Below are 24,645 nucleotides of genomic sequence, written 5' to 3'. Positions count from 1 at the left end.
TTACCTAACAGGACAAATGTTATATTTGTGGCATCTTAATTGTGCCGCTGGTACATTTTGTAATCCATTTTGATTCGATTATCGTCACTAATCTATCCTTTATTACCTACTGTACATTTTTGTTACAAAGACAACACACTTTTGTCCGAATTGTATTTCCTAACTCAGTGTTTTTCAACCTTTTTTGAGCCAAGGCACATTTTTTGCATGTAAAAAATGTGGAGGCACACCACCAGCAGAAATCATTAAAAAACAAAACTCAGTTGACAGTAAAAAGTCGTTGTCGCAATTGTTGGATATGACTTTAAAGCATAACCAAGAATGCATCACTATAGCTCTTGTCTCAAAGTAGGTGTACTGTATCAATATAGCTCTTGTCTCAATGTAGGTGTACCGTCACCACCTGTCACATCACACCCTGACTTATTTTCACTTTTTTTGCTGTTTTCCTGTGTGTAGTGTTTTACTTCTTGTCTTGCACTCCTATTTTGGTGGCTTTTTCTCTTCTTTCGGTATTTTCCTGTAGCAGTTTCATGTCTTCCTTTGAGCGATATTTTCCACATCTACAAACCCCGTTTCCATATGAGTTGGGAAATGGTGTTAGATGTAAATATAAACGGAATACAATGATTTGCAAATCCTTTTCAAGCCATATTCAGTTGAATATGCTACAAAGACAACATATTTCATGTTCAAACTCATAAACTTTATTTTTTTTTGCAAATAATAATGAACTTAGAATGTCATGGCTGCAACACATGCCAAAGTAGTTGGGAAAGGGCATGTTCACCAGTGTGTTACATGGCCTTTCCTTTTAACAACACTCGGTAAAGGTTTGGGAAGTGAGGAGACACATTTTTGAAGTGGAATTCTTTCCCATTCTTGCTTGATGTACAGCTTAACCCTTGTGTGGTGTTCATATTGTTGTTACTCAGCCAGTGGTTGTGGGTCTGATGGACCCGTTGCATTTTGTGGCTTTTAATGCCTCACAATCAAACACTTTTTTGTTAAAATACTGACTTATCCCAAAAAACATCTGTAATGAAGTGCTTGGAGAGGCTGGTAAAGGAATACATTGTCTCCAGACTTCCCCCCACATTCGACCCATACCAGTTTGCTTATCGCCCTAACCGCTCCACAGAGGACGCCATCTCCTCTGCACTCCACCTGAGCTTAGCACATCTGGAAGGAAAGGACACACACGTCCCGGATGTTGTTTCTGGACTTCAACACCATCATCCCGCAGCACTTGGTGAGCAAACTGGCCTCCCTTGGATTCAGTACCCCCCTATGCAACTGGCTGCTTGACTTCCTCACAGACAGACCCTAGTCTGTGAGAGTGGGCAACAACACCTCCAGTGCCATCTCCCTGAGCACCGGCTCCCCCCAAGGCTGCGTCCTGAGTCCACGTTGATGACCCATGACTGCTGCGCCAGGTCCACTACTAATCACATTGTGAAGTATGCGGACGACACAACAATGTGGGCCTCATCCGTGACAACAACGACATGGACTACAGGGAAGAGGTGAAACATCTGGTTGACTGGTGCAGAACCAACAACCTGGTCCTGAACGTCGACAAGACCAAGGAGATCATTGTCGACTTCAGGAAGCACCAGTCCAGCCACGCTCCACTCTTCATCAACGGCACAGCGGTGGAGATGGTAAGCAGCACCAAGTTCCTGGGGGTGCAGATAACTGACAATATGACCTGGTCCCATGCATTCACTTTTTGCGTGGGATGAAAAGAGCACAGCTCCCTCCCCCCATTCTCACCACATTCTACAGAGGCACTATAGAGAGCCTACTGACCAACTGCATCTCTGTCTAGACTGGAGCCTGCAGTGCCTTAGACTGGAAGTCTCTCCAGAGCAGGGGTCACCAACGCGGTGCCCGCGGGCACCAGGTAGCCCGTAAGGACGAGATGAGTAGCCCGCTGGCCTGTTCTAAAAATAGCTCAAATAGCAGCACTCACCAGTGAGCTGCCTCTATTTTTTAAATTTTATTTATTTACTAGCAAGCTGGTCTCACTTTGCCCGACATTTTTAATTCTAAGAGAGACAAAACTCAAATAGAATTTGAAAATCCAAGAAAATATTTTAAAGACTTGGTCTTCACTTGTTTAAATAAATTCACTTTGCTTCTTATAACTTTCAGAAAGACAATTTTAGAGAAAAAATACAACCTTAAAAATGATTTTAGGATTTTTAAACACATGTACCTTTTTACCTTTTAAATGCCTTCCTCTTCTTTCCTGACAATTTAAATCAATGTTCAAGTAATTTTTTTTTTTATTGTAAAGAATAATAAATAAATTTTAATTTAATTCTTCATTTTAGCTTCTGTTTTTTCGACGAAGAATATCTGTGAAATATTTCTTCAAACTTATTATGATTAAAATTGAAAAAAATTATTCTGGCAAATCTAGAAAATCGGTAGAATCAAATTTAAATCTTATTTCAAAGTCTTTTGAATTTCTTTTAAAATTTTTGTTCTGGAAAATCTAGAAGAAATAACTATTTGTCTTTGTTAGAAATATAGCTTGGTCCAATTTGTTATATATTCTAACAAAGTGTAGATTGGATTTTAACCTATTTAAAACATGTCATCAAAATTCTAAAATAAATCTTAATCAGGAAAAATTACTAATGATGTTCCATAAATTATTTTTTAAATTTTTTCAAAAAGATTTGAATTAGCTAGTTTTTGTCTCCTTTTTTTCGGTTGAATTTTGAATTTTAAAAAGTCGAAATTGAAGATAAACTATGTTTCAAAATTTTATTGTCATTTTTTTTTGTGTTTTCTCCTCTTTTAAACCGCTCAATTAAGTGTAAATATCATTCATTATTAATAATAACATAGAGTTAAAGGTAAATTGAGCAAATTGGCTATTTCTGGCAATTTATTTAAGTGTGTATCAAACTGGTAGCCCTTCGCATTAATCACTACCCAAGAAGTAGCTCTTGCTTTCAAAAAGGTTGGTGACCCCTGCTCCAGAGAGTGGTGAGGACGGCGGAAAAGATCATCAGGACTCCTCTTCCTCCTATCCAGGATATTGCAAAAAGCCGCTGCCTGACCAGGGCTCAGAAAATCTGCAGAGACTCCTCCCACCCCCACCAAGGACTGTTTTCACTGCTGGACTCTAGAAAGAGGTTCCGCAGCCTCCGTAGCAGAACCTCCAGGTTCTGTAACAGCTTCTTCCCTCAGGCCGTAAGACTCTTGAACGCATCATAATAATCCCCTCAATTCCCCCCAAAATGGATGAACTGGCTGGAATATAAAGACAATATAACATACATCCATAAACGTGGATGCATATGCAAAAGTGCAATATATTTGTATTTATTTACATCTGCACCTTATTGCTTTTTTGTCCTGCACTGCCATCAGCTAATGCAACGAAATGTCGTTCTTATCTGTACTGTAAATTTCAAATTTGAACGACAATAAAAAGTAAGTCTAAGTCTAAGACCCACAAACACTGGCTGAGTAACAACAATATGAACGTTGCATGGAAATTTCTCTGCCAGTTTCTGCATCCCACAGGGATTCTTCTTTTGTGTTTCTGCACCTGCGCTTCCCACACAAGGTTGCAACATTGTTTGTCAACACTGTCTGCTCTCATTTTGTCGCACATTTGACCCTCTGATGTTCTGTGTACCTACACTCTGTCCTCCCCGTCTAGGCCTGCTGTGTGTGTGTGTGTGTGTGTGTGTGTGTGTGTGTGTGTGTGTGGTACACAGAACATCAATTTCCACACTTCTATTAGCCCCGGGTCCAGTGGACCCCGGACATCTTATATGTAATATAAATGTGTAGGAGGGGTGTATGGTTTGTGTTCATTAAATATGTATTCTGATATATGTTCTTAACAGAAAATGAGCCAAAGCCAGTGAGTCTCAGTTTGAAAAATTAATTAATTGTATCATTTTTCTTTTAATAAAAATCGAAAACAGGTCCCACAGACCCGAACACCCCACAAGGGTTAAGTTGTTCAACAGTCTCCCTTCTCATATTTTAGCCTTCACACATTTTCAATGTCTGGACTACAGGCAGGCCAGTCTAGTACCCACACTCTTTTACTATGAAGCCACTTTGATGTAACACCTGGCTTGGCATTGTCTTGCTGAAATAAGCAGGGGCGTCCATGGTAACGTTGCTTGGATGGCAACATACTTTGCTCCAAAAGCTGTATGTACCTTTCAGCATTAATGGTGCCTTCACAGATGTGTAAGTTACCCATGTCTTGGCCACTAATACACCCCCATACCATCACACATGCTGCCTTTTACACTTTGCACCTAGAACAATCCGGATGGTTCTTTTCCTCTTTGGTCCGGAGGACACGACGTCCACAGTTTCCAAAAACAATTTGAAATGTGGACTCGTCAGACCACAGAACACTTTTCCACTTTGTATCAGTCCATCTTAGATGAGCTCAGGCCCAGCGAAGCCGACGGCGTTTCTGGGTGTTGTTGATAAACGGTTTTCGCCTTGCATAGGAGAGTTTTAACTTGCACTTACAGATGTAGCGACCAACTGTAGTTACTGACAGTGGGTTTCTGAAGTGTTCCTGAGCCCATGTGGTGATATCCTTTACACACACTTGTTGATGCAGTACAGCCTGAGGGATGGAAGGTCACGGGCTTAGCTGCTTACGTGCAGTGATTTCTCCACATTCTCTGAACCCTTTGATGATATTACGGAGCGTAGATGGTGAAATCCCTAAATTCCTTGCAATAGCTGCTTGAGAAAGTTTTTTCTTAAACTGTTCAACAATTTGCTCAGGCATTTGTTGACAAAGTGGTGATCCTCGCCCCATCCTTGTTTGTGAATGACTGAGCATTTCATGGAATCTACTTTTATACCCAATCATGGCACCCACCTGTTCCCAATTAGCCTGTTCACCTGTGGGATGTTCCAAATAAGTGTTTGACTCACATTCCTCAACTTTATCAGTATTTATTGCCACCTCTCCCAACTACTTTGTCACGTGTTGCTGCCATCAAATTATAAAGTTAATGATTATTTGCAACAAAAAAAAAAAGTTTATGAGTTTGAACATCAAATATGTTGTCTTTGTAGCATATTCAACTGAATATGGGCTGAAAAGGATTTGCAAATCATTGTATTCCGTTTATATTTACATCTAACACCATTTCCCAACTCATATGGAAACGGGGTTTGTACTTTGTTTTAGCAATCAAGAATATTTCAGTTGTTTTTATCCTTCTTTGTGAGGACATTGTTGATTGTCATGTCATGTTCGGATGTACTTTGTGGACGCCGTCTTTGCTCCACAGTAAGTCTTTGCTGTCGTCCAGCATTCTGTTTTTGTTTACTTTGTAGCCAATTTAGTTTTAGTTTTGTTCTGCATAGCCTTCCCTAAGCTTCAATGCCTTTTCTTAGGGGCACTCACCTTTTGTTTATTTTTGGTTCAGGCATTAGATACCTTTTTACCTGCACACTGCCTCCCGCTGTTTGCAACATCTACAAAGCAATTAGCTAGCTGCTGCCACCTACTGATATGGAAGAGTATTACACGGTTACTCTGCCGAGCTCTAGACAGCACAGACACTCAACAACAACACATCATTTGCAGACTATAATTACTGCTTTGCAAAAAATATTTTTAACCCAAATAGGTGAAATTAGATAATCTCCCAAGGCACACTAGTGTGCCGCGGCACAGTGGTTGAACAACACTGTCCTAACTCACAGCATGGTCACAATTATCAATCAAATCTTGGAGAATGATTAAGAGTACAAAAGCCCTTAAATTGATATATTTGTTAAAAACATTTAAAGTGATTTAGGTAGCCGTTTTAAAAATATATATTATTTATTATTATTTAATACTCTATTTATATATTTTTTTGTTTTCTTTACTTGTTGTTGAAAGTGCCTTGACTGGTGTGTGAATTATAAATGTATGTATGAAAAAACAAACAAACAAAAAAACAACAGCATGGTCACGTGTGTGTACCTAATGTTGTGTCCCCCGAGGGCAGGGGTCGGCAACCCAAAATGTTGAAAGAGCCATATTGGACCAAAAATACAAAAACAAATCTGTCTGGAGCTGCAAAAAATGAAAAGCCATATTACATGTGTCATGAGATATAAATGTAATTAAGAGGACTTAAAGGAAACTAAATTAGCTCAAATATAGCTACAAATGAGGCATAATGATGCAATATGTACATATAGCTAGCCTAAATAGCATGTTAGCATCGATTAGCTTGCAGTCAAGCAGTGACCAAATATGTCTGATTAGTACTTCACACAAGTCAATAACATCAACAAAACTCACCTTTGTGCACTCATGCACAACGTTAAAAGTGTGGTGGACAAAATGAGACAGAAAAAGAAGTGGCATAAAACACGTCCTAGAAAGTCGGAGAACGTTATGCATGTAAACAGACTATACGGTGAGTTCAAGGACCGCCAAAATAAGTAGGACAAAACGGCGCTCGCCAAATACTTGAATCAGTGAAGCATGTTTAATATAAACAGTGTGATTTATAACAATTACAGAGGTTTGTGTCATGTTTGTCCTCCTACAGAAACCATACTAAAACAAAAACATTGATTTTTTTTCCGCCTCATCTTTTTCCATTCTTCATACATTTTTGAAAAATCTCCAGAGAGCCACTAGGGCGGCGCTAAAGAGCCGCATGCGGCTCTAGAGCCGCGGGTTGCCGACCCCCGCCCGAGGGGATCAGAGCAGTGCGCATGCGCACGGGCAGCCTCCCCGCCAGCGTCCAGGCTTTGGAGGCTTTAAAAGACTTGTTGCTGCTCTCAAATGTGGCGTTTCTTCTCCTTCTCCCACGTCCGGCCATGTTCCGGCGGAGCCTGACGACGTGCGACATGCGGCGCCGCGGACTTAAGTTGCTGCTGCCGCTCCTGGAGGCTGGAGGGACGGACGTGACGGTAATAAAGACGCCACAGACATGCTAGCGGGTCCAATTAAACGCGCCGTTTTTTTTAATTGGCCTTAATCATGTTCGCACTGATGTTGTCTTGGCGGCCGATAAGTTACTTAATCATGTTCGTTACTGATGTTGTCTCGTCTCGGCGGCCAATAAGTTGTGGACAGCGCGTGAAGGACGTTTGGACGTCACGTGACGCCATCATTAATTAGCTCTTCAATCAGGCCTGCTCGGCGGACACTTGATTAGGTACACCTGCACCATCCATCGCCGCAAACAATGTTTGCATTAGACGTGTTGTTGTTTGTAATAACTCTTTTTGAGCAGTACACCAAGTCGTGCCAGCAACAGTAAAACTGTATAAGCGTAAATATAAAAGGGACAAGCGGTAGAAAATTGGATGGATAAACATACTGTTTGATTGCTAGCTGACAGCTGCCAATCAAAAAGTCACCACCTGAAGTAGTTTCATTGGAAATAAATACATCAGATTTTTAACATGCTCGAAGAGGAGTAGGAAGAAGCCGACTTTATTGAAATAATCCCTGATCATGTGTTGCTGTAATTGTACCTTTTTTAGTAAAGAAAGTGTCACAGATTGAGAAACACATAAAAGTGACACAAATATTATCATTCATTAATCACACATCATCTTTATGGCCAATAAAGAAACACTAATGAATCAATGCCGATTAGGCAGTTCATATTTTTGCTAATTACTGGGACAATAACACATTGTGTACACTTATTAATCTGTGTGTGTGTTATTTTGAAGTAAATTGACACTCTTTTGTAAATGTCTTAAATAACATGATGTAGTACAATTGTGTGACTCAATATTAACATATTGTCACATGCACACTGTACTATTTTATATGTGTGTACCTAATGTTGTGACTCAATATTAACATATTGTCACATGCACACTGTACTATTTTATACTTGTGTACCTAATGTTGTGACTCAATATTAACATATTGTCACATGCACACTGTACTATTTTATACGTGTGTACCTAATGTTGTGACTCAATATTAACATATTGTCACATGCACACTGTACTATTTTATATGTGTGTACCTAATGTTGTGACTCAATATTGACATATTGTCACATGCACACTGTATTATTTTATATGTGTGTACCTAATGTTGTGACTCAATATTAACATATTGTCACATGCACACTGTACTATTTTATATGTGTGTACCTAATGTTGTGACTCAATATTAACATATTGTCACATGCACACTGTACTATTTTATATGTGTGTACCTAATGTTGTGACTCAATATTAACATATTGTCACATGCACACTGTACTATTTTATGTGTGTACCTAATGTTGTGACTCAATATTAACATATTGTCACATGCACACTGTACTATTTTATACGTGTGTACCTAATGTTGTGACTCAATATTAACATATTGTCACATGCACACTGTACTATTTTATATGTGTGTACCTAATGTTGTGACTCAATATTAACATATTGTCACATGCACACTGTACTATTTTATGTGTGTACCTAATGTTGTGACTCAATATTAACATATTGTCACATGCACACTGTACTATTTTATACGTGTGTACCTAATGTTGTGACTCAATATTGACATATTGTCACATGCACACTGTACTATTTTATATGTGTGTACCTAATGTTGTGACTCAATATTAACATATTGTCACATCCACACTGTACTATTTTATATGTGTGTACCTAATGTTGTGACTCAATATTGACATATTGTCACATGCACACTGTACTATTTTATACGTGTGTACCTAATGTTGTGACTCAATATTAACATATTGTCACATGCACACTGTACTATTTTATACGTGTGTACCTAATATTGTGACTCAATATTAAGATATTGTCACATGCACACTGTACTATTTTATACGTGTGTACCTAATGTTGTGACTCAATATTGACATATTGTCACATCCACACTGTACTATTTTATATGTGTATACCTAATGTTGTGACTCAATATTAACATATTGTCACATGCCCACTGTACTATTTTATATGTGTGTACCTAATGTTGTGACTCAATATTGACATATTGTCACATGCACACTGTACTATTTTATATGTGTGTACCTAATGTTGTGACTCAATATTAACATATTGTCACATGCACACTGAACTATTTTATATGTGTGTACCTAATGTTGTGACTCAATATTAACATATTGTCACATGCACACTGTACTATTTTATATGTGTGTACTTAATGTTGTGACTCAACATTAACATATTGTCACATGCACACTGTACTATTTTATATGTGTGTACCTAATGTTGTGACTCAATATTAACATATTGTCACATGCACACTGTACTATTTTATATGTGTGTACCTAATGTTGTGACTCAATATTAACATATTGTCACATGCACACTGTACTATTTTATATGTGTGTACCTAATGTTGTGACTCAATATTAACATATTGTCACATGCACACTGTACTATTTTATATGTGTGTACCTAATGTTGTGACTCAATATTAACATATTGTCACATGCACACTGTACTATTTTATATGTGTGTACCTAATGTTGTGACTCAATATTAACATATTGTCACATGCACACTGTACTATTTTATATGTGTGTACCTAATGTTGTGACTCAATATTAACATATTGTCACATGCACACTGTACTATTTTATATGTGTGTACCTAATGTTGTGACTCAATATTAACATATTGTCACATGCACACTGTACTATTTTATATGTGTATACCTAATGTTGTGACTCAATATTAACATATTGTCACATGCACACTGTACTATTTTATATGTGTGTACCTAATGTTGTGACTCAACATTAACATATCGTCACATGCACACTGTACTATTTTATGTGTGTACCTAATGTTGTGACTCAATATTAACATATTGTCACATCCACACTGTATTATTTTAAATGTGTGTACCTAATGTTGTGACTCAATATTGACATATTGTCACATGCACACTGTACTATTTTACATGTGTGTACCTAATGTTGTGACTCAATATTGACATATTGTCACATGCACACTGTACTATTTTATATGTGTGTACCTAATGTTGTGACTCAACATTAACATATTGTCACATGCACACTGTACTATTTTATATGTGTGTACCTAATGTTGTGACTCAATATTAACAAATTGTCACATCCACACTGTACTATTTTATATGTGTGTACCTAATGTTGTGACTCAATATTGACATATTGTCACATGCACACTGTACTATTTTATATGTGTGTACCTAATGTTGTGACTCAATATTAACATATTGTCACATCCACACTGTACTATTTTATATGTGTGTACCTAATGTTGTGACTCAATATTAACATATTGTCACATGCACACTGTACTATTTTATATGTGTGTACCTAATGTTGTGACTCAACATTAACATATTGTCACATCCACACTGTACTATTTTATATGTGTGTACCTAATGTTGTGACTCAATATTAACATATTGTCACATGCACACTGTTTTATTTCAATGTGCAGGTGTACCTAATGGTGTGTCCAGTACTATTCTCTCCAGGAGTCGTCAGTGTGTCCTCATTAATTACCATAAAGCCTTTTGGACATTTAAATCCCGCTAAAGAGAATTAGTTGACCATATATTGGCTTGTAAAAGAATGTAACGAATATTGAGTTGTGAGTATTTCTTTCATCACGGTTGGAAGTTGATTCAGTGGCAATAATTGATCGTAAGACAGGAAGTTGATTCAGTGGCATTAATTGATCATAAAACAGATGAAAACTAGTATGTTGGTCTGCAAAAAAGCAACTGCCTTGTTTTTTCCTTTGTTTTAGGTGTTTATTTTCTTTGTTGCAAGTGTTGTTGATTTTTTCTTTACTTTAGATGTTATTGTTTATTTTGTCTTCGTTTTATGTGTTATTGTTTACTATTTTCTTAGTTGTAGGTGTTATTGTTTATTTTTGTCTTTGCTTTAGGTGTTATTGTTTATTTTTCTCTTTGTTTTGGGTGTTATTGTTTATAATTGTTTTTATTTTTAGGTGTTATTGTTTATTTTTTTCTTTGTTTTAGGTGTTATAGTTTATTTTTTCTTTATTTGAGGTGTTATTGTCTATTTTATCTTTGTTTTAGGTGTTATTGTTTATTTTTGTTGTTGTTGTAGGTATTATTGTTTATTTTTATTTAGATGTCATTGTTTATTTTAATTTTATTTGAGATGTTATTGTATATTTTTATTTTATTTTAGATGTTATTGTGTATTTTTTCCTTTATTTTAGATGCTATTGTTTATTATTTTCTTTGTTTCAGATGTTATTGTCTGTGTCAGACAGGCGATGAAGTGAGACATTAAGTCATCCAGAAGGAGTTGATCCCACACGTAGATGATGGACATCATCGGTAAGTTTACAGTACCTTATGAAGCTGACATACTGTATATATTTGTGGCCTACCATTAAAGGTGTCATGCATGGTTGCCATAGTAACGGCTGCCTTCCATATGCTCTCTACTTTGTAGTGACCAGCGTCTTTATCCCTCTGACACATACAATTACTACACTTGTTACTCATTAACTAAATACACTTAATATACTTAATCCACCAAATACACTAAATACACCAACTACACTAAATACACCAATTACAATAAATACACTGAATACACCAAAAAACCCAAATATATGTAATGTAGTTATATTCATAATAACATGTAGTATATACATGATGTAAGTATATATGTCATGTAGTAACATTCATAATAACATGTAGTATATACATGATGTAAGTATATATGTCATGTAGTAACATTCATAATAACATGTAATATGTACATGATGTAAGTATATATGTCATGTAGTAACATTCATAATAACATGTAATATATACATGATGTAAGTATATATGTCATGTAGTAACATTCATAATAACATGTAATATATACATGATGTAAGTATATATGTCATGTAACATTCATAATAACATGTAATATATACATGATGTAAGTATATACCGGTATGTCATGTAACATTCATAATAACATGTAATATATACATGATGTAAGTATATATGTCATGTAGTAACATTCATAATAACATGTAATATATACATGATGTAAGTATATATGTCATTTAGGGCTATATAAATAAACATTGATTGATTGATTGATTGATGTAGTAACATTCATAATAACATGTAATGTATACATGATGTAAGTATATGTGTCATGTAGTAACATTCATAATAACATGTACTATATACATGATGTAAGTATATATGTCATGTAGTAACATTCATAATAACATGTAATATATACATGATGTAAGTATATATGTAGTATCTAGTAAAATTCATAATAACATGTAATACATGATGTAAGTATATATGTCATGTAGTAACATTCATAATAACATGTAATATATACATGATGTAAGTATATATGTCATGTAGTAACATTCATAATAACATGTAATATATACATGATGTAAGTATATATGTCATGTAGTAACATTCATAATAACAAGTATTATTTACTTATTATTTTGATCATTTCAAGCATACAGCGACGTATTAATTTCACAGACGCGTCACAACGTTCACTTTCCCTTCAATAACAACAAGAAGACTACTAATCATGGCAGACTTGATGAGAGACAACAAAGACTACTTTGGGACAAATGATGATCCAGAAACTTCTATTTTTGAGCCTGAATATAAGGAGGATGATCTACAAGTTTCAGAAGCTGTGTGCTAAACAGATGCAGGTTTAGTCAAACACAAAGCATCATGTAGCAGTATTGCTAAGTGCTAAACAAGATGTACTAACATAATAAAACTATCACTTACTGTACAATGTCTGCTCTCACTGGGATAAAGACTGATGGGATGTTTATATCTTCCTCTTTACATCAACAATTCATTATAATCCTCACTACAAAACAACTTATTTTCGTGTGTTTCTGATCATCTCCGGGTCTAAGTTGGATGTCAAAGTTGACCAACTTGTTGGTTTATGTCCACAACCTTCTACTATCCAGGTGAGAGACATGATTTATCATCTACAATTAACTTTCACCAACTCAGAGGCGATACAGCAGCTCAATATGTCAATATAGCAGCATAAGCTAGTTAGCTCTCTGCAGTCTGCGTTAGCACTTATAATAACAATATCACTAATACTTGGTCAATATTCAGGTCACAACATGTAAATGGAGTATTGTTGGTGCTTTTTGGATGTTTTTTTAGAGTACTTTATGGGCGCAATATTGTACTCTCAATAGCTACACTGTTAGCCACCTCTTACTTGCTGTATTTTATGAGTTAAATTGCTTAAAAAAATCAAAACATACGTTATTGTCTTACATACGGATTTTGGATGATAGACTCAATTCATAAACAGTAAAGGGGGCAAACTAAATAATAGTAATAATTATACATATATATATATATATATATATATACATATATATATATATATATATATATATATATATATATATATACACTACCGTTCAAAAGTTTGGGGTCACATGGAAATGTCCTTATTTTTGAAGGAAAAGCACTGTACTTTTCAATGAAGATAACTTTAAACTAGTCTTAACTTGAAAGAAATACACTCTATACATTGCTAATGTGGTAAATGACTATTCTAGCTGCAAATGTCTGCTTTTTGGTGCAATATCTACATAGGTGTATAGAGGCCCATTTCCAGAAACTATCACTCCAGTGTTCTAATGGTACAATGTGTTTGCTCATTGGCTCAGAAGGCTAATTGATGATTAGAAAACCCTTGTGCAATCATGTTCACACATCTGAAAACACTTTAGCTTGTTACAAAACTGACCTTCCTTTGAGCAGATTGAGTTTCTGGAGCATCACATTTGTGGGGTCAATTAAACGCTCAAAATGGCCAGAAAAAGAGAACTTTCATCTGAAACTCGGCAGTCTATTCTTGTTCTTAGAAATGAAGGATATTCCACAAAATTGTTTGGGTGTATATATATATATATATATATATATATATATATATATATATATATATGTATATATATATATATATATATATATATATATATATATATATATATTATGTTTGCAGCGGTTTTTGAAAGGCTAATATTCTTCAAGGCCGTTAGAGTGTATTTTTTGGTTTTGTTGTTGATTAACCCTTCTCAGGGCATATGTTTATCAAATAAATATTGTTTTAATCAGATAAATCACATGTTTGAATTTGGATTAATCATGATTAATCACAGGTTATTACTTGCCTGCATAATTTAAATACAATTTAAAAAACAAAACAAAATTTGGACACAAATGCAACTTCATCGTCATAATGTCATACGGGAACATTTTTGATGTGTTCTCTTTGACTGCACGTCATTTATTTGTTCAAAACTGATCGGAAGTCTGGTCAGGGTGTTTATTTGGAGTGAAACTTCCCAGCGACCCGTGCGTACCTTGATGCCTTTCAGGTAAACACGGTTAACTTAAAGGAGCATGCAGAGTCAAAATAAAGTGTGTGATTAATTTGCATATTTTCATGATTACTACTTCCCAGGACATTTCCTGAAAATGTTATTTCTGCAAATTGTGCCTTACATCACCCGGAGAGTATTCTATGGCGTCACATTAGTACCAAAAATCCAAGCGCGTAAAAACTGTTATCACGCGCTGATTCTCCACCTCGTGCGCGCGCGCGACACCCTTTTGCGCGCACGTGGTGCCTTTGTGCGCGCGCGCGGCGCCTTCTTGCATGCGCGCGGTGCCTTTCTGCGCGCGCGCCGTCTCGGTCTGTGCGCTGTCATGTTTCATTTTGGTACTTTGGGGGCGGGCATGCTTAGACCACCCCTTCTTTCTGATTGGCTTTGAGCAATCAGAAGTATAGCAGGGCGGGTCATTGGAAGAAGTGGATCAAAAAATGTTGGCTGAAAAAGAGGTAAGTTATTGAACTGGTTTGGAGTGATTGTAAGGGTACTATTACTAAAAATAATAATAATACATTTTTATTTATAAAGCACTTTTCATACATTTAAAATGCAGCTCAAAGTGCTTTACATAGTTAAAAACAAAATGAGAAATAACACCCACACCCCATGAAGACAGTCAAACATGTACATAAAAATAAACAAACAACAACAACAATAATAATAGCAACACAATGACAATAGCCAATCACAGGAACCCTCTGGACGTGGAGATCCAGAGGGCTCTTTGAGGAAACACTAGATGATCAAATAAATGGATTAAAAATAATTAGAATACACATCAGGTAAAAGTCCAAAAATAATATGAAATAAGATAAGATATAATCAAACATAAAAATAAACTACAATATGAAAAACTATAAAATAAAATAAAATACAATAAAAACTGAAATATAAATATAATAAGACCATATAAAAATAAGCTAAGATATGATAAAACATAAAAATAACTAATACTAATAGAATAATCTTGCACATTGGGCCTAATATTTGTGTAGTAAAGTGGTTTTTGAATTTGAGCAATGTAATCTGAAAGATGTTTAAAATATCAACAATTAATGTTAATATTTTTGAAACAATATACTTCTCATAACATGAGTATCTGTGTGCATGAGAGAGTGGAAAGAAAAGCATTGCTATAGTTTCACTTCATCTGCCTTTTTTTTACAACCTACTTGAAGTTGTATTTTTCTTATTTGTTTTTTATTTGTTTTTATTTTTTTATTTTTTTTCAAAGCCAATCAGAAAGAAGGGGCGGTGTAAGCATGCCCGCCCCCAACGTACCAAAATGAAACATGACAGCGCACAGACCGAGACAGCGCGCGCGCAGAAAGGCACAGCGCGCGCGCAGAAAGGCACAGCGCGCGCGCAGAAAGGGTGTCGCGCGCGCGCACGAAGTGGAGAATCAGCGCGCGATAACAGTTTTTACGCGCTTGGATTTTTGGTACTAATGTGACGCCATAGTATTCACAGCACTTCACTTTTTACACATTTTCTTATGTTACATTCTTATTCCGCAATGGAATACATTCATTTTTGTCCTCAACGTTCTGCACACAATATACCCCATAATGACATTGTAAAAAAGTTTTTTGCAACATTTTTGCAAATGTATTCAAGTAAAAAAGTAAAATGTACATAAGTATTCTGAGCCTTTGCTCAATACTTAGTTGATGCACCTTTGGCTGCAATTCCAGCCTCAAGTCTTTGTGAATACGATGCCACACGCTTGGCACACCTATCTTTGGGCAGACGTCCTGGATGAAAAACTGTTGCTATTCATCCAACTTAATGGAGCTTGAGAGGTGCTGCAAAAAGGAATGGTTGAAATTGCCCAAAGATAGGTGTGCCAAGCTTGTGGCATCGTATTCAAAGAGACTTGAGGCTGGGTTAGGGTTAGGGGGGGAGGTTTTTGTAGGGGGAAAAAATTTGGCGTGACAAAGGCTTTTGTAGGGGGGAAGAAATTTGGCGTGAAAGCTGCAGCAGTGCCTGATGAATAATTGCCTGTTTCAAAGAGTGCTGCTCCTTTTTCGTATGTGGGTAACAACATTTAACTATGTATTTTTTTTCTGAATTGGTTCAACCGCCACACGCCCGAATCTATTTAAAATCTTTTTTTTTTTTTGTCATGCATCTGCCCAACCCGCGGATTATCCGCGGAGTCCGCGGTTGTGTCCACAAACCGCGCATCTCTAGGAGATGTATGTATGTATGTATGTATGTATGTATGTATGTATGTATGTATGTATGTATGTATGTGTGTGTGTGTAAGTGTGTATGTGTGTAGGTACATATGTGTACGTACGTACGTGCACACACATATACATAGACATATACGTATGTATGATCCTGCAACTTCTTGATGTAAGTCCATGTTGGTCAAATAGATATCGAGTTGATACCACGATGATTACATATATATTTTTTAGCATCACAAAATCTTTTTTCCTTTTTTTAAAATGTATATGATGTTTATAAAGTCTTGAAATACGTCCCTGGACACATGAGGACTTTGAATATGACCAATGTACGATCCTGCAACTACTTGGTATCGGATCGATACCTAAATGTGTGGTATCATCCAAAACTAATGTCAAGTATCAAAGAAGAGAAGAATAAGTGATTATTACATTTGAACAGAAGTGTAGATAGAAGATGTTCAAACAGAAAATAAGCAGATATTAACAGTAAATGAACAAGTAGATGAATAATCCATTTTTACAGTTTGTCCCTCATAATGTGTAGAAAATAATAGGTGTATAAATGACACAATATGTTACTGCATACGACTCATTAGGAGTCTTTGTTTGTTTACTTACTACTAAAAGACAAGTTGTCTATTTTATTTAAGGACTAAATGACAATAATAAACATATGTTTCATCTACACTAACATTTGTTGTTACAATAAAGACAATAATAACATTTTTTGTGCTCCCCTTTATTTACGAAAGTACTGAAAAGTACCAAAATATTGGTATCAGGACAACACTAGTATTGATGCACTGTGGCGATTGATCAAAGAAACTAATCGATAGATGACTCTGTTACTAAAATAATTGATAGATTTGGTCTCTCTGAGGACACAGCACCTGATCTAGGATGACAACAAAGTCGTCCAGGAGTGAGGCTGCATGATGAACACATGAACATGAATTCCTCTGCAGATACTCAGCGTGCCTTGGAGGCTGTGGAGCGACTTCAAGCCAAACTGAAGGAGCGAGGAGAAGCTGAGGACAAACTCAGCCTGCTGAAGAGCGTCCTGAGGAGCCGCCTCTTCCTTCACATTCTCAGCCTGCAGAAGGCCCAACGCCAGCCTGCAGCCAAGGTACGGCAAGTCTACACTGTGTGTGTGTTTGTGTGGTGTGTGTTTGTGTGGTGTGTGTGGTGTGTGTGCGTGTGTGCTGAAGAAGGAGCTGGAATCGCTTCCAAAATACTGAATGCACGAAGCAAACGGGATGACTAATCAGCTTACCTTGGCTTAACACTAAAGCCTGCAGACATGGAGAGGGAGCGAGAAGGAAGAAGAGACATGTGTGCAAGACTAGAACCAGGCTGGCTGTGTGGGATGTGGTCTTTGTTCTCCCAAGTAGGGACCACACTGTATACACCCGGAGATCAGCACTCAGTCCGGGTCTTCAGCTTGGTGTTGTTTGGCAGTTGATGAGGTTTGGTGCAGTAAGTGTGATGACTTGCTAATAGGCTAAGAGCATAAGACTAACACAGGCATTACCACCTTAGGGAAGACGACCTCTTCATCTCACCACACCTAAAGACGGGTGTCTTGCTCAAGGATGACTTCACAGTCTTTCTTTTTGGACTTCCTGGTCCAAATCCCAGTTTTGACTGGCCAAAATATTGCAATCAGCTGAATATACAATTATAATAAAACATTTTTTCACGACTAAAATTGGAAAATACTGGTTCAGTTCAGTTCTGTTTCAGTTTATTTCCAAAATGCATACGATACAATGTAATGCATCGGGGGTGGTCCCCATGCCAATATTTTGGTACCGGTACCAAAATGTATTTCGATACTTTTCTAAATAAAACCACAACAAAATTCCATTATTGTCTTTATTTTACCAAAAAATCTTACAGTACATTACACACGTGTTTCTTATTGCAATTGAGTCCTTAAATAAAATAAAACCGGTACTTTTTAGAGGCGGTATAGTACCAAATATAATTTGTTAGTATCGCGGTACTATACTAGTAACATACTAATGTAACATACAGCGTACAACCCTAAATGCATCCAGTGTTTCCCATAAACTGCCAAGATACCTGTGGCGGTGGGGGCGTGGCTATGGACGTGGTCACAATGACATCATCGAGTAATTTGCATAATTTACTACAATATGATTTTCTCTAAAAAGGCTCAAAAAATTTACACTTACTAATTGATAATAACAGTTTTGTTTTAAACGTCCACCCAATAATAATAAGTGGCGGTATAGCTCGGTTGGTAGAGCGGCCGTGCCAGCAACTTGAGGGTTCCAGGTTCGATCCCTGCTTCCGCCATCCTAGTCACTGCCGTTGTGTCCTTGGGCAAGACACTTTACCCACCTGCTCCCAGTGCCATCCACACTGGTTTAAATGTAACTTAGATATTGGGTTTCACTATGTAAAGCGCTTTGAGTCACTAGAGAAAAGCGCTATATAAATATAATTCACTTCACTTCACACTTCACCCATCTATCCATCCATTTTACAATATAATTACAACACTTTATGTACATATTTATATACAGATTTGAACAATAAGTTATTCACTGAAATATATTTATTAATTGTGGTTCTTACAAAAAAATATATATCTTATAAAATATAAAAGCTAAAATGTCTCTTAAAGCTCTGCCCCTTTAATTAGTGCATACTAAATAATGTAACTTTAGCCTACTACTACAACCATATTATTTACCAGCAACATAAAGTGAAACAGAGGCAGAGGTGTCCTGCCACAGTCAGTAACAAATAAACAGAAAACAGTAGTGGTCAAATACAAATAAGGAAACAAGAGAAGTATGATTTGCCTGAGAAGCTGGACAGGACAACAAAAAAAAAAAAGTATTTTATTTATTTTTTTATATATTTTTTTTAATTTGTGGCGGACGTAATTCTTTCGTGGCGGGCCGCCACAAATAAATGAATGTGTGGGAAACACTGGCATCACATACTTCCAGTTGTTTCAATACAGCATGTCCGAAAAGGAGTAGGAAGAAGCTGAGCTTATTGAATCCTACCCCTTTTCATATCATAGCAATTTTATCCCATTTCCTTATTCTCTGTTTGTAACAGAACAGGAAATACATCAATAATATACCATAGTAAGTAAACACATTTTAAATACATAAATAATCTTTATCTCAAACAAAGGTACACAATGTTGATCATAATTGTTCTTCCGTGTACTTTGTGATCACTTGTAGTTTGAACAGTCTCATAAAGTGAATCATATTAATACTTTGTTTGATTTATTTGCTTAATCCATTCTATCATTTAATTCCACATGTGAATATGATAAAGGTTTTAAGTGTTGTACGTGCATACACATGTTTTAAATGACATTTTCCTCTAAGGTTATATTTCTCCAGTGGTGGAGAAGTGATTTCTACTTGCCAACCAAGAAGTGGCCAAATGACGACTCCGAGAGTTGGAGTTTCTCTTCCTGTCACTCACGTTACGACATGAAGAGTCGCAGTCATGACACCCGCTGGAAAAAGTGCAACGGCAGAGGAGTTATGATGCTAACTTTAAAATAATGGTGACTAATGACATACAATTTATTTTACTTCACTTTACCAGTGATAGACTTTTGAAGACAAAATCAACACAGTATTTGTGTCTTTGGAAGTTACTTTATATTTGTGTCAATAGGCTAATAAGGATACTGTATAAAGGAATAATATCCTTTTTACTACAGCGTAGAGACATGGTCTGTCCCGGCACCTCAGAGCAAGAAGGTTTTGGGTACGACTACATGCATTTGTGTCTTTAGCATGACCTCCTGATGCTTGGAGTCAGCTGGGACAGGCTCAGACCTCAAGGAGACCTGGACTGAAAAATAGTCTTACGTCTCTCCAGAAACCAATCCTAATTTCTGTTCTGCGGTAGTCCACAGCTGTTAAACAGATTTATAGAATGATGGTTTAAATTAATTTCAAACATGCTATACAGATGGGGGAAAATTTCTAGTTTGATCAAATTTGGATTGATTTATTTTAGGAGCAAAATTGTCAGGGACTACTGTTGGTCTTGAACCCCAAGATGCAGAGATGGCAGGCGTAGCGAAGGAAAACGTGACTAATGTAAAACAAAACATATAGTTCAACTGGCAAATGCATATCCAGGGGAAACAGCCAACAGGAGACAGGATAACAGGAGACAGGAACCAGGCAACAGCCAACAGGAACCAGGAAACAGAATAACAGAAGACAGAAACCAGGCAACAGGAACAAGGAAACAGAATAACAGGAACCAGGAAACAGAATAACAGGAGACAGGAAACAGAATAACAGGAGACAGGAAACATGCAACAGGAATCAATCATTGAGCCCTGACTGGAGGGCAAGGCAGGCTTAAATAGCAGCCTGATAGGCAACTGCAACCAGGTGTGCCAGGCTGCCAATCAGGGACAGGTGAGGGAAATGAGCGCTCAGAGAGACATGCAGGAAATAGAAACAAAATAAGAGCGCTGACAGGAAATAAACACAAACACAGAGGAAAACCCAAACATAACCAAACTGTCAGTGACAAGCCTGACAGTAGCCCACTTTCCTTTAACGGCTAACAGACGTTTTAAGTTTTAACAAAAAGTTCAAAACCAAGGGAGGGCGGAGGGAGAAATGGCGGTGGGCTGCCAGGCCAAGTTTCCCCGAATCCACCGGAGACGAGTCAGATGCAATTGGCGAGGCGGTCGCCCATGGAACGGCCATATCCGTGGCCGACGAGAGGACCGCGTGCGGTCGCCTGATGGAAAACCCAAACATAACCAAACTGTCAGTAAAAAGCCTGACAAAAATGTGATAAAAGAGTTGAAATCCCTTGTCGCACAGTTTTTTGTGGTCTATTTTCAGAGCACATTTGCGAGTACATTGAAGTGATTATAGGGTAGTTTTAATTTAGTGAGGCAACAGGAGGAATAATCTTGTAATGTTCTAATCCATATTTCTAAATGATTGCTGGAGGTTGGGAGGACCAGCAGCACTTTAGGTGATAAAGGATAATTGGGTGTATAAGCCAGCCTATAAACAATAGTCCCCTGTCGATAATGAGTTGAGGGTTCCAGGTTCGATCCCCAGCTTCCACAATCCTAGTCACGTCTGTTGTGTCTTTGGGCAAGACACTTCACCCTTGCTCCTGATGGCTCGTGTTGCATGGCAGCCATCAGTGTGTGAATGTATGTGTGAATGTAGAAATAATTTCAAAGAAGGTAGAAAAGCGCTTTTTAAGTATAACACATTTACCATTTTATAAGAACTGGACAAACTCTGTCACCTAAGAAGACGGCACAGAACGAAAGAGATTTTCTCGGATGTCTTCCACTCTGATTTAAGCAATACACGACAATATCTGATTAGCATTTTATTTCTTTTATCCACCCAACTGGTTTTAGCAAGAGACACCTTAATGTGAATGGCAAACAGAATATTGTTTCTTTTTACCAGACAGTCTCTGTGACCCTTGTGTAAGAAGTAAAGCAAACAAAGCAGAGTGTTATAGCACGGCAGTCTTCTTCTCATTTACATCTGGTGAACATCTTGAATCTCTCATGTCAGAAATGTCTCCTCGCATGCTATTTATAGCCCTCAATTACGTGCCAATCATCCCATTTCTCTCTGTCTCTTATCACCCCTCCACAATAAATGTCTCCACCTCCACTATCTCCTGATCACCCTCATCCATTCCCCTCTCGGTCTCTGCACCCCACCATGGCATCCATCAACCGCTCTCTCCTTTATCTCTGCTCTTTTCTTCCCCAATCCTCACTTTCCCTGTGTCAACCCGCCATGGTTCCCTCACACCTGACAGGCCAAGGGCCTCTCCAAGTCCGTGTCCATGAACTGTGGCAAGGGCCCGGCCGTGGGACTGGACACCAAGCTCAGTCACAGCGACTCCTACACCTGGGCCATGGAGAACCGAGGACCCAGCAGGTCTCTGCGCAGGGACGGGAGCGTCTCCTCCCTGGACTCGCAGGATCTGTCCTTCTCAGACCTCTACTCAGACAACTGCACTCACACGGAGTCACAGGTACTAGTAGGAAGCAATCTAGTCCCATGGTGCAACACATCGCCTTTCAAAGTATGCCATTTGTAAGAAAACATGACTTCAAAGCACTGTTCAGCGTTCTTGATGTCTGTTTGTGTTAGTACTGCACACCCCCTCGGATCTCCCGAACCATGTCCATGGGGAGGAACCTGTCTGCAATTGCTCATGAGGTAAACCCAAAACCATCTTGAACACAAAGTAGTTTAACGTGTACAGCACCTTGCTCTTTCTGCTCCTTCAGAGGCGTCACTTGGAGATCATCGAGCTGACCAATGATGGGAAAGGACTTGGATTTGGGATCATAGGAGGGCGGAGCACAGGAGTCATGGTCAAGACTATCCTGCCTGGAGGAGCAGCTGGGCAGGTACAACTTCCTGAGACCAAATGTGGAATGGCTTCCATCGTTTTAAGACTGAAACAAATTGGTTCTACTGTCATGTTGTACACAGTGTGTCATGTTGTATACAGTGTGTCATGTTGTATACAGTATGTCATGATGCATACAGTGTGTCATGTTGTATACAGTATGATATGTTGTATGCAGTATGTCATGATGTATACAGTATGTCATGTTGTATGCAGTGTGTCATGATGCATACAGTGTGTCATGTTGTATACAGTATGTCATGTTGTAAGCAGTGTGTCATGTTGTAAGCAGTGTGTCATGCTGTATACAGTGTGTCATGATGCATACAGTGTGTCATGTTGTATACAGTATGATGTGTTGTATACAGTGTGTTATGTTGTATACAGTGTGTCATGTTGTATACAGCATGTCATGTTGTATGCAGTGTGTCATGATGCATACAGTGTGTCATGTTGTATACAGTATGATGTGTTGTATACAGTGTGTCATGTTGTATACAGTGTGTCATGATGCATACAGTGTGTCATGTTGTATACAGTATGATATGTTGTATACAGTGTGTTATGTTGTATACAGTGTGTCATGTTGTATACAGTATGTCATGTTGTATGCAGTGTGTCATGTTGTAAGCAGTATGTCATGATGTATACAGTATGTCATGATGCATACAGTGTGTCATGTTGTATACAGTATGATATGTTGTATGCAGTATGTCATGATGTATACAGTATGTCATGATGTATACAATATGTCATGTTGTATGCAGTGTGTCATGATGTATGCAGTATGTCATGATGTATACAGTGTGTCATGTTGTAAGCAGTATGTCATGATGTATACAGTATGTCATGATGCATACAGTATGTCATGTTGTATACAGTATGATATGTTGTATGCAGTATGTCATGATGTATACAGTATGTCATGATGTATACAGTATGTCATGTTGTATGCAGTGTGTCATGATGTATGCAGTATGTCATGATGTATACAGTGTGTCATGTTGTATACAGTGTGTCATGTTGTATGCAGTATGATATGATGTATACAGTATGTCATGATGTATGCAGTATTTCATGATGTATACATTATTTCATGTTATGTATACAGTATGTCACATTGTATATACTATATCATGTTGAAAACAGTATTTCCTTTTGTTTATAGTATGTCATGTTGTATACAGTATTTCATGTTGTATACAGTATTTCATGTTGCATACAATGTGTCATGTTGTATACTGTGTTTCACGTTATATACAGTGTATCATGTTGTATACAGTATTTCATGTTGTATACACTATTTCATGTTGTATACAGTATGTCATGTTGTTTACAATATGCTATGTTGTATTTCATGTTGTATACTGTGTGTCATGTTGTATACAGTGTGTCATGTTGTGTACTGTGTGTCATGTTGTATACAATATGTCATGTTGTATTTCATGTTGTATACAGCATGTCATGTTGTATAGAGTATTTCATGTTGTATACAGTATGACATGTTGTATATAGTAGGTCATGTTGTATTCCATGTTGTTTACATGTTGTATACAGTATGTCATGTTGTATTTCATGTTGT

The 24,645-nt window shown here is 37.3% G+C and overlaps 1 protein-coding gene across 2 annotated transcripts in view; it reads left to right on the top strand.

The window, feature by feature from the left end:
- Nucleotides 1-6,745: 6,745 nt before the first annotated feature.
- The window catches only part of LOC133634244 (multiple PDZ domain protein-like), a 137,801-nt gene continuing 119,901 nt past the window's right edge, over nucleotides 6,746-24,645 (top strand). For both annotated transcript variants that reach the window (XM_062027368.1, XM_062027367.1), the window contains exons 1-6: nucleotides 6,746-6,930; nucleotides 11,255-11,344; nucleotides 17,594-17,754; nucleotides 22,461-22,679; nucleotides 22,799-22,867; nucleotides 22,939-23,061. In XM_062027368.1, the coding sequence (XP_061883352.1) occupies nucleotides 11,329-11,344; nucleotides 17,594-17,754; nucleotides 22,461-22,679; nucleotides 22,799-22,867; nucleotides 22,939-23,061 (588 nt within the window). In that variant the 5' untranslated portion in view covers nucleotides 6,746-6,930; nucleotides 11,255-11,328. The remainder of the gene's footprint in view (nucleotides 6,931-11,254; nucleotides 11,345-17,593; nucleotides 17,755-22,460; nucleotides 22,680-22,798; nucleotides 22,868-22,938; nucleotides 23,062-24,645) is intronic.

Source organism: Entelurus aequoreus, linkage group LG18 (genome assembly GCF_033978785.1).
Source record: "Entelurus aequoreus isolate RoL-2023_Sb linkage group LG18, RoL_Eaeq_v1.1, whole genome shotgun sequence".
NCBI lineage: Eukaryota > Metazoa > Chordata > Actinopteri > Syngnathiformes > Syngnathidae > Entelurus > Entelurus aequoreus.
This window is presented reverse-complemented; position numbering and strand designations above follow the sequence as displayed.